Source organism: Schistocerca cancellata, chromosome 2, assembly GCF_023864275.1.
Source record: "Schistocerca cancellata isolate TAMUIC-IGC-003103 chromosome 2, iqSchCanc2.1, whole genome shotgun sequence".
NCBI classification, from domain to species: Eukaryota; Metazoa; Arthropoda; class Insecta; order Orthoptera; family Acrididae; genus Schistocerca; species Schistocerca cancellata.
In genome coordinates, this window is record NC_064627.1 from 911,815,997 (window position 1) to 911,830,483 (window position 14,487).

General features: G+C 39.9%; 1 protein-coding gene across 2 annotated transcripts in view; it reads right to left on the reverse strand.

Annotated features, from left to right (window-relative positions):
* Positions 1-13,255, reverse strand: part of LOC126162852 (EGF domain-specific O-linked N-acetylglucosamine transferase) — a 123,786-nt gene extending 110,531 nt beyond the window's left edge. For both annotated transcript variants that reach the window (XM_049919624.1, XM_049919623.1), the window contains exons 1-2: positions 13,022-13,255; positions 12,725-12,901 (exon numbers count right to left, since the gene is read on the reverse strand). In XM_049919624.1, the coding sequence (XP_049775581.1) occupies positions 12,725-12,901; positions 13,022-13,024 (180 nt within the window). In that variant the 5' untranslated portion in view covers positions 13,025-13,255. The remainder of the gene's footprint in view (positions 1-12,724; positions 12,902-13,021) is intronic.
* Positions 13,256-14,487: the final 1,232 nt, after the last annotated feature.

Consider the following 14,487-nt stretch of genomic DNA (forward strand, 5'->3'; position numbering starts at 1 on the left):
GTATTGATGTCGGGAACAAGCCAAGGTGGTGATGGTGTATGGCCAAACGTATGGAAACTGTCGAGAGGCAGCACGGCTATACCAGGATGAATACCCTCACAGACACCAACCACATCACACATTTCAAGCCCTTTTTGGCATTTGTGTGATAATGGGTCCTTTCAGCCAGAGGAAAATGCAGGGAGCCTATGGACTGTGTGTACACCTGTACTTGTTTTGATATAGCCATGCTGCCTCTCTACTGTTTCCATCTCCTTGACCATACACAAACACCATCTCAGCTTGTTCCTGACATGAACATTTTAATCCATCCAACCCCGAAAGAAATCTCTCTCAGAAAACCCTTCCTGCAGCGGACAATTTAACAGTGCTTATGAAAAGTAAAATCAGTTTTGTAAGATGTTTGTGCTTTTAAAACTGCACTGAAGGAAAAGCACTCTCTTACACTTTTAACTTTATTTAGAATTTTAACACTTCCAGTAAATCATAAGAAGTTGCACATTTTTATGTTTTGATTTGTGGCCGTAGACATTTAAAATGCATTCCTCCTTATTTTAAGCACACTTGTAACTGTAGTGGTCCATGTCGTTATTTAACATGGCAGCATGTCCCAGTTCTTCCTGCTATACTGATGAAATATATCATGGAGAAATATAATTTTAACTAGTTGTATATTAAGAACTATCCATTGTCTGTGAATTTTCTGCAGGACAGAATGTGAGCACAGGGCATCCACAAGACCTGACGATGAGCGGGTGTCTTTACCTTGCAAAGGAGAAGTTGTTTACACTTTGCAGTCGTGCTTAGGGGATGCTGTAGACTCAAGAGAAGAAGGGGCCCGACGACAACGTCTAGCCCCAGAACAAATGAAGTTATATTATGTAACCTATTACTTACTATCTTGTTATCTGATGGCTTATCATATCTAGACTGGCTACAAGTATATAAAAGGCAACTGTAAGAAGATGTTCTAGGTAAACAATATTATGAACAGCATCTGGGTGACAGAACTCTTCATGAAGTAGGTACCCTCAGGAAGGCAAACGTAAGCCTGAGTAAAGTATACCACTTCATGCCCACTACTGTGCACACTTCAAAGTACTGCTGCATATGGAAGCAACAAGCATACGGCATGAATTCAATTTTTCTGATGATATTACATTTTAGGACACTGTTGATACGTAATGTCTTTGATATGTACGAGTGGAAAAAAAGAAAAAGCTAATGTGAGTTAAATATGAGGACCATGGTGGACAAGTCATTGGCCCTCCTCTACAAATTGACTAGGGAAAAGTCAGATTTAAGAGTCCATACCTAGCCACCAAGTGAAAATGTGCTGCACATCTACTTTGCTGCAATCACATAAAAAACCAAAATGCTAGTGGGATATCTAACAATGCTGTCAAGCATGTTTCAGAAATTCAAGAGTACCACTCAGCATTTGTTTATCAAAAATAAAACAGCTATAGCTATATTGTTGATGAGTCTACACCGAGTATTTATTCTCCAGGAATGCTGAGGTTAACAAAGAGGGTTTTTGTTTGACCAGTAGTGAGCACTGTGATTATTTTCCTTGCCATTAGGTACGAAAAAGGCTTCATCAGAGCACTGTAATGTTGTTTAGGATGCAAAAATTATTCTTGTCTCGGCATCTTCCCTTAATGCCCGATAAACATATATGTGATAGGGACATAACAACTATCATGCAGCCAAGAATTTTTTCGTGGTGGATTTGTTGTAGTGATTGTTCTCGATGCCCTTTTGTCACATATTCATAGAGGAATTAATGCAATAAATGCACCATGAACAGTTAATGCAGCTAACATGTAGCACTCTCTAAACAGTTCTGTTTACTATTCTCTCTACAAAAAGATGCCACTCAAGGTTTGTAGCAGTATATAGTTCATAGCAGTGCTCTCCTATCATTTCTAACACATCATCTGATTTGTTTGTTATGTTGGTGGTCAGCTGTACCTGGCTACTAGAACAAATCTGCACCTCCACTTGTTGAAAACTTGGTGTGACCAGTGTGGATGATCTTGATATCTCTCTCCATAAGCCAATGTTGCTTGTAGGTGACTGGCAACATTTCCTGAGTACCAGTGCTGAGTTTCCAGGGGTACACTTGGGAATGCGTCTCCTTTAACTTTTTGAATCCTCAGAGGGGGAAGTAGCTCATTTTATTTATATTAACAGGCAGAAAAATCATCCATCAATGACATTATTAGCAGAAACAGGTAATGATATTAGATTTTGTCTATATCTGGTGCATTTGTAAATGGTATGTTGGAATTACTTTTAGGTGTCATAACAGATAATCTCAAAGTATTTTTCAAAGATGGCCAGAATTCTAACGTACAATATTATTGAAATGTTTCAACGTGTAAATGTTAAGAGCCACGCAAATATTATTATATATAAATCTGAATCATTTGCTTAGTTTTCGATGTGTGTTAAAAGTATGTTATAATTTGTCCCAGCAATAATTTGTAAACATTAGACATTGGCAACAGGTCACTACAGAGTACCACTTAACTTTCTTGCAGAAAACCAGCACTGCTGGGTACTATACATAAATCAAACACATCTTTGTTAGTAAATTCCATTACTGAATGAAAATCATAAAGTGAAAACCACCACAGAAACCTTAGACAGTGTACCACCACCACAACAACTAGTTGGATTCGGTATTGGCACTAGCAGTGAGGAGATCCAAGTTATGCCTTTTCTATACTACTACTTTTACTCCATGTTATCCTTTAAAATTGTGAAGTTGAGTTCATTTTCCAGCAGTTTCCAGGTATTGTAAGGTTCATCACTATACTAGTCCTCTTTCCTACCCACAAAGGATCGAACACATTGTTTTGGACAAGTACCTGTACTATAATTCAGCAGCACCTTATACACTGTCCAGTCACATTATTGTGACCATTTGTCAAAAGCCTGAATAACTCCCTCTTGCAGTGAGGTCCACTGTGAGGAGTGCAGGAAGTGTGTCAATGAGTTTCTGGAAGGTACCGACAGGGATGTGGAGCCTTGCCAGTTCCAGTTCCGTGGCCTGTTGTGCTAGGTTTTTCAATTGAGGATCCACTGCTTGAACAGCCCAATGGAAGTGGTCCAATAGACTCTCAATTGGATTTAAATCCAGGGAATTTGGTGGCCTGTAGAGTACTGCTCTTTGAACCATGCGCATGTGCTGCAAGCTGTGTGACATGTTGTATTGTGTTGCTGGTAGGTGCCATTACACCAGGGGGGGGGGGGGGGGGGCTGCGTGTAATGGTGGAAATTGTTCCAAGGATAGATGCATACCTGTGTTGATCCATTGGGCCTTCCAGAATGATGAGTTCACCCAGGGAATGTCATAAAAACATTCTCCCAGACCATAACACTCTCTCCTCTGGCCTGGAGCCTTCTCACAATTGTTGAAGGCTGTTTGCTTTCAGACGTTTCATGCTGTACACATCAATAGTCTTCTGTCCAGTGGAGGATAAAATATGATTCATTTGGAGAGACCACCAGTCACCACTCAGTAGACATCCAGTTGTGGTATTGGCATGCAATTCCAACCTCCATTGCCAGTGAAAATCAGTCAGAATAGGTGCCTGAACTGGGCACCTGCTACAGAGGCCCATATGCAGCAGCATTTGCTAAATGGTCTTTGAGGAGACACTGTTGATAGCCCCTTGGTTCATATGGGTGGTCAGTAGCTCAACAGGTCACCCATACACGTCTCTGCAGCCATCATCCACCCTTGTCATCTATAGCCCGTGGTGCACTTGGCACTGGTTTTGGATTGTGCCATTTTACCATGCATGGTATACTTTAACTATGATAGCGAGTGAACAGTTTACACACTTAGCCATTTCGGATATGCTTCCTCCCTTGCCCAAACACCAACGGTCATGCCCATTTGGACATCAAATAAATTGCTCTGTTTCTGCGTTATGACAATGAGGACACTGTTTCCCGTGTCCCCCACCCCAGGACACTTTATATGCCCTACACTCCTAGTACTACTATCTGTGAGTGATTACTGTGTGTTACTGTCGAACAGAGGTCGTGGTCCCATTAATGAGACTGGACCATCTATAAGGTACTCACTGTTTCAATTAATGTGATGTCTAATTTTAGCTTTCAACATTTGACATAAACAGATAGCATGGTTCTTATTTTTTACAACTTTGTGTCCAACAATTCTTAAAATAGTCTGGTAACTTTAACCTTAGTGTTGGAAGTTTTACACTATTTTCATGAAAAAATCTGGACTACTGCAATCTGTCAACAAGATGCATATCTTCTAAGTGAGGAACAGAAAAATATTCTTTTGGACATCAACAGCAACTGAGTCAATTTGTGGACAAGGAAAGGCACCTTTATTAGCATGACAAACTGTAAACAGCAATAAGGCATGGGTCTATCACTATACACCATAACCCAAGAGAGGGAGAGGATGGGGGCGAGGTGATGAATGATCATAATGCTGCAAGCTGTTGATCACTGTGGTACTACCACATTATCTGTGACCATTAATTAATTCTAAGCAATCTGCTTTCTTTGCACGTTACGGTGGAGCTGCAAAAAGCAAACTTGAAAAGCAATAATCTCCAGGAATTTCACTTGACAGCTGTTTAACTTTACCCATACAGTCCAGACTCATTTCCATGACTTCCACGAGTTTTGCTTAATTGAGGAAACTTTATGTGGGTAAATAATCATGGATAATCAGAGATGATGTAGGTATTGAGCTGTTGGTGTACTGCTCTTCTTTTTTCAATCACAGGATCAAGATGCTGCCATTCTGATGGGAAAATGCATTTTTGTAGAAAGTAAATGTGGAGAAAAATGGCATACTGCCTTGGCATTTTATTTGGCAGCAGTAAATGTATTGAAAAAACCTCCAGTTCAAATCTGAATAACTGTCAGTCATTTAGTGCTTAATCTACTACTCAAAGGAAGATTTTCAGCAATAGCAAGACATGCTTTGGTGATTGTACCAGGATGCCTCATCTGCAGACAATGCAAGTCTGCTATTTCAATTGGATGTTTTGAGGCTCATGTGAGCGAATATACACATTTTTATTTAATATATAGCTTTATTTGTTAATACAACAATTTACATATTACATAACATTAACATGAATAATTGGAATCTGGCATAACATATTCTCTGTTTTTTGTTGAAAGTGAAAGTATTTTTTTGGGGCATCAATCTGCAACAAGGTTGGTTATGTCTCTTTCACAAACTTCAATCATCTGAAAATGGTTTCATGGTTTGCCTGAGTTTCGGTATCCTTGGATTATCTTTCACCATTTTGTAAACAAAACATTTTCTGCCTCAACTTTCAGAAAATTTTGAAATGTGTGGTGATATTTTGGTGTCTTTATGTCAACTAGGCTTGTCCCACATATAGGCCTACACCAAAAATAGGGTTGCATATGTTTGCTGTAGACTGAACATTACTGCGTAGTGCGAGTGACCCTATGGTCAAGCTGTTGCTGTCTGAAAATGGCTGAAAGTTAGGGATAAATTTTGACAACATAGTCTTTAGAAAGCAGTGACATAATGCTATATTTAAGTTAAAATGAACAGTTTGGATCGCAATAATATTTGCTTATTAACCATACAAAAAGGTGGGAATTTAAGGAGATGGGACCTGGATAAACTGAAAGAACCAGAGATTGTACAGAGTTTCAGGGAGAGCATAAGGGAATAATTGACAGGAATGGGGGAAAGAAATACAGAAGAAGAAGAATGGGTAGCTTTGAGGGATGAAGTAGTGAAGGCAGCAGAGGATCAAATAGGTAAAAAGACGAGGACGAGTAGAAATCCTTGGGTAACAGAAGAAATATTGAATTTAATTGATGAAAGGAGAAAATATAAAAATGCAGTAAATGAAGCAGGCAAAAAGGAATACAAACGTCTCAAAAATGAGATCAACAGGAAGTGCAAAATGGCTAAGCAGGGATGGCTAGAGGACAAATGTAAGGATGTAGAGACTTATCTCATTAGGGGTGAGATAGATACTGCCTACAGGAAAATTAAAGAGACCTTTGGAGAGAAGAGAACCACTTGTATGAACATCAAGAGCTCAAATGGAAACCCAGTTCTAAGCAAAGAAGGGAAAGCAGAAAGGTGGAAGGAGTATTTAGAGGGTCTATACAAGGGTGATGTACTTGAGGACAATATTATGGAAATGGAAGAGGATGTAGATGAAGATGAAATGGGAGATACGATACTGCGTGAAGAGTTTGACAGAGCACTGAAAGACCTGAGTCGAAACAAGGCCCCCGGAGTAGACAACATTCCATTGGAACTACTGACGGCCTTGGGAGAGCCAGTCCTGACAAAACTCTACCATTTGGTGAGCAAGATGTATGAAACAGGCGAAATACCCTCTGACTTCAAGAAGAATATAATAATTCCAATCCAAAAGAAAGCAGGTGTTGACAGATGTGAAAATTACCGAACTATCAGTTTAATAAGTCACAGCTGCAAAATACTAACGCGAATTCTTTACAGACGAATGGAAAAACTGGTAGAAGCCGACCTCGGCGAAGATCAGTTTGGATTCCGTAGAAATATTGGAACACGTGAGGCAATACTGACCCTACGACCTATTCTAAAGGTGGCAGGTGTAAAATACAGGGAGCGAAAGGCTATTTACAAATTGTACAGAAACCAGATGGCAGTTATAAGAGTCGAGGGGCATGAAAGGAAAGCAGCGGTTGGGAAGGGAGTAAGACAGGGTTGTAGCCTATCCCAGATGTTATTCAATCTGTATATTGAGCAAGCAGTAAAGGAAACAAAAGAAAAATTCGGAGTAGGTATTAAAATCCATGGAGAAGAAATAAAAACGTTGATGTTCGCCGATGACATTGTAATTCTGTCAGAGACAGCAAAGGACTTGGAAGAGCAGTTGAATGGAATGGACAGTGTCTTGAAAGGAGGATATAAGATGAACATCAACGAAAGCAAAACGAGGATAATGGAATGTAGTTGATTTAAGTCAGGTGATGCTGAGGGAATTAGATTAGGAAATGAGACACTTAAAGTGGTAAAGGTGTTTTGCTATTTGGGGAGCAAAGTAACTGATGATGGTCGAAGTAGAGAGGATATAAAATGTAGACTGGCAATGGCAAGGAAAGCATTTCTGAAGAAGAGAAATTTGTTAACATCAAGTACAGATTTAAGTGTCAGGAAGTCGTTTCTGAATGTATTTGTATGGAGTGTAGCCATGTATGGAAGTGAAACATGGACGATAAATAGTTTGGACAAGAAGAGAATAGAAGCTTTCGAAATGTGTTGCTACAGAAGAATGCTGAAGATTAGATGGGTAGATCACATAACTAATGAGGAAGTATTGAATAGGATTGGGGAGAAGAGAAGTTTGTGGCACAACTTGACCAGAAGAAGGGATCGGTTGGTAGGACATGTTCTGAGGCATCAAGGGATCATCAATTTAGTATTGGAGGGCAGCGTGGAGGGTAAAAATCGTAGAGGGAGACCAAGAGATGAATACACTAAGCAGATTCAGAAGGATGTAGGTTGCAGTAGGTACTGGGAGATGAAGAAGCTTGCACAGGATAGAGTAGCATGGAGAGCTGCATCAAACCAGTCTCAGGACTGAAGACCACAACAACAACTTGTCCCCTTTGGCTGGTGGTGGTGGCTCGTCAGATTTCTCATACATCCGTATGATTGTAGTATCACGAGAAGTCCAAAGAGCCACCAGCACCAGCCATAGGGGGCCAAATATTCTGAAGATGACTTGTACATAAGCCATAATTGGTTAATAAACAAATATTATTGCAATCTCGACTGTTCATTTTTAAGTTAAAAGTTAGGGGTTCTGATGGTAGTAACAGTGAAGCTATTAACAGATGTTTGGTTCATTATTCTGAGAATTTTCCTTCTACATCTACATACGTACTCTGCAAACCACCTGGAAGTGGTGGAGGCTGCCCTATACCACTACTAGCTATTTCATTTCCCATTCCACTCACAAAAGCCCGTCTCTGTATTACTTAGATATCTTCCTTTAATCTGACATGGTGCTGGTCCCAAACACTCTCACAGCACTCAAAAACAAGTTGCTCTAGTGTCCTACATGTGTTCTCCTTTACAGATAAACACCCTTTCCTAAAACCCTCACAATAAACTGAAGTTAACGATTCACCTTCCCTACCACAATCCTGACTTGCTCATTCCCTCTCATATCACTTTGCAACATTATGCACAGATATTTAAACGAAGTGCCTGTATCAAGCAGCACAATACTGGTGCTCACTCGAACATTATGGGTTTGTTTTTCCTACTTATCCACATTAATTATTTTTTTCTACATTTAGAGCTAGCTGCCCTTCATCGCACCTACTTAAAATTTTGGCAAAGTCATCTTGTATCCTCCTACAGTCACTCAACTTCGATACCTTCCTCTACATCACAGCTTCATCACTAAACAACCACACGTTGCTGCCTACCCTGTCTGCCAGATCATTTATGCTAATAGTGGTCCTATCACACTTCATTGGTGCACTCCCATGATACCCTTGCCACTGATGAACAATCCATCGAGTGGGTTCTATTATTTAAAATGGCTTCGAGCCACTAACCTATCTGGGAACCTATTTCACATCCTTGTACCTTTATTAATAGTCTGCAGTGTTAAATGCTTTTTGTGGAATCCCTGTTGGCCTTCATCCGTGGTTCACTGTATGCCACATGAGAAAAGGGTGAGCGGGTTTTTGCATGAGGAATGTTTCCTAAAACCATTCTGATTCGTGGACATGAGCTTTTCAGTCTCTAGGATACGTATTATATTCGAACTCACAATATGTTCTAGAATTCTGCAGTGTGACATCAAGGATATTGGTCTGTAATTTTGTGGGTACGTTCTGTTACTGTTCTTATAGACAGGAGTCACCTGGGCTTTTTTTCCAGTCTCTTGGAACTTTGCACTGGGTGAGAGATTCGCAAAAAATGCAAGCTAAGTAAGAGGCCAATGCCATAGTGTGAAATTTAAAACTTGGCTTTCTACTGCCACACCAACTGGTCAACAAATGACACCACGGAAGCCATAGACCCGTTTAGTGCTTTTACATAGAGGCAAAATTTTCTCAGATTCTCAACCAGATCTTTTGCTAAGGTATGGCAGTGGTAGATGCTATATGCTGCTCATGTAGATCCAATCAGACACATAAATCTCTAATGACCGTAGCCTGTCATTATTTGTGCATTATTCTCTTTTGAACCAAGAGTGCAGCACTATTTGATTCATCATTTTCCGAATTTCATTGTTAAAAGGGGTTTTTTTCTGTCCTTAATCCACTAACCTGGGCATACTTGTCTAGGGCATGATTTACAATCTATATAAACTTTGACCATAATTCTTCTATGTTCCTGTTACTGGTACTGCTTATCTTCTCTTTCTAACAGAAGCCCTCTCCTAGCCTTCTCGACTTATTTATTAACTTTCGTAACCATAGTATCTATGATGGCATCATGATCACTAGCCCCTGTCTATATATTGATGCCAGCAGTAATGTCCATCCTTTTTGCAGCTTCAAGGTTTACGATATTTCCATTGTGTGTGAGTTGCCAAACTAGATGGTCAAGATAGTTTTTGGAAAATGTTTTCAAAAGTAGCTTGCAAGACTGTCTATCTGTACCCCCTGATTGAATCCATAATGTCCCAGTCTATGCTCAGTAGGTTCAAGTTGCCTTGAATGAGTCTTTCAGGATCTGGCTAATTCTGCACTACTGACTGTAGACTTTTTTTGGATAACCGTAGAACTGTCACAGTGGAATCAGGTGGCCTGTAAAAACAATTTTTTGTCAACTGCAATGAACATTCCCTCTCCTATGGCATCTAGTCCATCTTTTAAATATCTCAGAGCTTTCTACTTCAGATTCCAGCCAGCTCTCAGTCCGTAGAATTGTTTGAGCATGATAATTTTTCTGGAAGGCAGTAAATTTGGAAACTTTGTTACAATTACTATGACAGTTTACTGATAAAATTTTGGTCTGATTTCGCTATCTGCATATCAACTGGTGAATGTTCATCAGAGTACCTCAAATTACTCCCTAGCCTAAAAAACCCACTCCAGAAGTACTCTACTAGCCAAGTAGCTGTTTGCTTTGTGTAGTGCACCCCTGACCTATAAAGGGGAGCCCTATAATTCCCAATTTAATGATGAAGGTCCAGAAATCTGCAGCCAAGAAAGTCACCGAGTTCCCATGAGCTATATAAAAGCAGAGCTTGTGGTACAATGCTCCCAGATGTCAGTTTCTCTACAAACTTCAATCTGGAGGGAATTCAGAGGGTTGATGACCTTAAGGTTACCATTAGCAGTTATGGCTCAGTTCATTACTTTCAAGTGGCATTATTTTTGCTGACAGGTAGTGAGCAGAAGTGTTAAGCCACTGTGCCTGTTATTGGTGCTGAGGGAGTCTGGTTTCCATTTCATTTTTCAGTAGTTGTCCTCTAACTGCCTTTCTCCGACGTGGATCTTGGTAATCTACCAGTATGTGAACTTTTTTTTTATATAGTAATGGAGACAAATGAAAGTTCACCATATATTTGTCTTGATCATAATATTAAAATAAAAAAAGTACATAACCTGTTTGAATTACTGAGCAACCCTCTTCAGTTCCACTGAAAGAAGAGGGAAATAGCTATCAGAAGGGATAACATCCCCCTTACTAACAATCATTTACCTCTTCTTTTTGGGGATCATTGTTCCACAAGTGACAATGCTTATCTAACTGCTCCATTATATTGTGTTCAAAGTAAGTTTATAAATTTATTTTGGATCATGTCTCCTTAAATGGCAGTTACGTGTTACAAAAGAATAAAGTTTGAAAGGGACTGGTAGGAGCAACTAGTAAGGTTTAGCAGGTACTTGTAGAAAAGTGCAGCTGTAAGGTGGTGGTGGTGGTGGTTAGTGTTTAACGTCCCATCGACAACGAGGTCATTAGAGAAGGAGCGCAAGCTCGGGTTAGGGAAGGAAATCGGCCGTGCCCTTTCAAAGGAACCATCCTGACATTTGCCTGAACCGATTGAGGGAAATCATGGAAAACCTAAATCAGCATGGCTGGAGGCGGGATTGAACCGTCGTCCTCCCGAATGCGAGTCCAGTGTGCTAACCACTGCGCCACCTCGCTCGGTGCAGCTGTAAGGCTGTGTGAGCATTTTTTTAAGTTTTCATGTTTCTGTGAATCAGTAATGTGGTGTATTTCAGCAGGAAGTTGATTAATCCTAGTCCTCCCTCAACCAGCTTCAACTTGAAAGCAACGTATGACACCATACAAATTTTCTTCACCACAGCTGCCAATATTCAGCATGCTCTATGGTTCGGCAAGTCTCTTTTGGGACACTGAAGACCTGTGTCATCTACCACAATTTGGATAGTACATACATATTTATTTAATTTTACTTTCTGTGCTAGTATGAGATTGCTGTTGAAATTTGAGCCTGTAGTCACTCAACACCATCTCAGTATAAGGCATCTGCTTCATTACATTAAATTACAGAACATTACTATATAGGTCTTTCTCTTACAAGATTTGATCAAGAGGACATGTCTCGATCATTTTCTTAGTAGGCAGTAGGGTGATACAGCCAGCTAATAGTCCGAACTATTAGAAGTTTTTCTGTCTTTATTTTAATGACCCTAGAAGATGCAGAGGAAGTAAGTGTCAATCCAAGCAAAGGCACAATACGTAGACAGGCAGAAGAGAGGCATGTGACACAGAGGTTGCCAGCTATTACTTACTGCCTCAGTAAGTATCTTGGACACCTTGAGCCACAAGTAGTTATTTTTAACAGACCAGCCTACAGCACAATTGACACAAGGCTTACCAGACCAAACCCTATTCCGTCTAAGCTGCTTAAAACACACAATTTTGAACCATCCAAAGGGCTCATGCAAGTAACAATGTCATGATTATGGAGAGCAAGGTCAAGATTCCAAGACACACGAAACAGTCCAAAGTTTAAGACATCCTTAGCACTCTATACCAATGTGCTGCATTGTCTTAGAACACCAGCGAATGTGTAAAACAATAAATAAAACATACTCCAAACGTGCTCAACAAACATTGCAGCAACAAGGGACAACATGTAAATGGCTTTGAGCAGGCAAATAGTTCAAGGTAGAAGAAATATTAGTGTTTTCAGTCCAATCAGAACTGAGATAATTATACACAGGGCACAAATCTGAGTTGGACATAAGCTTGATACAGTAATGATTGCTGCCTTGCTTACGGAATCATCACAATTCGCTTGAATCGATTTACAGCAACAATGGAAAATCTAAATCCAGATGCTTAGGCAATGATTTGATTCCTGCTTCTCCTGAGTAAGAGCTTCATAACTTAATCACCGTACCATCCAACATCACTTGGTACACAGAGTCCAGTACAAGACTAGATTACAATTACAAACATACCTAATACCTTAGTACATAAAGGAAGAGAGTGGAGGCATGCTGAATGAGATAAGATGTTGGGAGGTTTGCTAACAGTGTTTCTGTTATTAAAAATACCTGCCACCACACACACCGAAAAAGATGGGTTTCAAAGGAAAGGCAGTGAGATTGAAGTCCCAGAGAAATTTATGGAATGAAAACGTATTAAATAATTCTAGTAATCTATAATCAAATGAACCAGTCACAGTACTTTAACATGCAACCTTGTGTTTGGAGTTGTGTTGCATTTCCTTACCTTATACGGGCATTGATCCGAAGTTCTACACTTTTCGGCAATATCGTTAAAAGAACTAAAATAATATGGAATGTGCTCGTCGGGAAGATTAATATTCGAGAAATTGTATGTTACGCTGGCGCGTATAACAACACTAATAATAAAACAGTGTTGGATGTAAACAGATTCCCACGACGTCTGTCGACAAAAACAGAATGCCATTACTATTTTTGAGTGCAACGCATAACACATCTGCTTCTACTGTTACTGCTAACAGTCATGCATGAACATTAACGAAGAGATAAACTTGTGCCATACCATTCTGTATGGAATGAATTTTTAAAGGTTCTGTACAAGAATTACAAAATTGCATTACAAATATATCACAAAATACTGCCGGTATCACAGCTAAAATGCTGAGCAAAATGCGCTCGCGCTGTTAAAAGATTAAAAATACAAATTATATAAATTGACACATGACAGAACACCACACTAAACCTATTATGGTATTTATTTTGAATTGTGACACAAGAAATACACGTGGTCGATATACCACAGTTTTTCACTTTGTCGATTTCAGTGATCTCTAGAGATAACTAGTCGATACACGAAATGACACGCTGGATCAGCTGTAAATTCTGTATAAAATATTATATGGATTCCACCTAGTCGCCAGGTCTTGCTCAGTTGTATTGATTTCAGCCATTTATCACTGCAACTGACATTAATCTCTCACCTTTTCATATGTGCGAAAATTAAACTGGGGCACAATTCCTTGGGACACCCATTTGAAAACAGATGAGCATTTCAACTTTTGCTTTGGTAACCTAAATTTCAGTTTTGTTGTATTCATGAGTGTTTGTACACTAACTTTGGACCTACTGATTGTCGTGCATTCGCATCTTGCACCGACACATCTTTCAGATGTCAACGTGAAGTACACGAACATAGTGATTTGAAACGTTGAGTAGAATATTGTCAGTTTTCCGCAACAGCTGCAAGATGATAATACAAGCTAGAAATACTTGACTTTTACTGATAAAGAAAAGATACCACTGCATATGCGACAATGCTATGGCCCTACGATCTGATTCCTCTTCATTGGTTTTAGAGGGAAGCACTCAATGCTGCGAGAAGCCCCAGCTTCAGCAGATGATAGGCGCTGACAAATTGGCTCACTATGCACCACTATATCATTTAGTGACAGCATCTCATCATGTGTTCATCCGTCTGTCGAACAGCAATCGCCAATGCGCAATGCATCCAATGGGAAAAAAATTAAGAGTCCTTACTGGAGAGAAGCACAAAACGATATTTCACTAAGAAAATTATTTGTTTTTTAGGTAACGGATGGTAGTGGGGCTGTAACATTTCTGGGCCAGCAACCATTGTAACCAGATTTCCTCTCCCCTTGCCCATTTCCTCTCTCCCCCTTCCACCTATCCCCTACCCCTTCTCCCTACCACTTCCCACATCCCAATTTCCTGTTCCCATTTTTCCCTTTCCCATACGATGTCATGGATTGTTGACAGATAACCCCTTCCCACTTTGACACAGACCTGTCAGTGCAGCTTGATTAGGAGTGCTCGACTTTGTTAGGTGTGTATCTTCCAAGCTCGCCAGAGTGTGTGAATCATCCACTTTCTGGTGTGTCTTCCAAGCTCGCCAGAGTGTGTGAATCATCCACTTTCTGAATTAAGTACAACAATAGCTTAATTTTCAGAACAGTGAACTAATGCATTCATCTCACTTATAAACAGCTGGGAGACGTTTTACACGAGTGT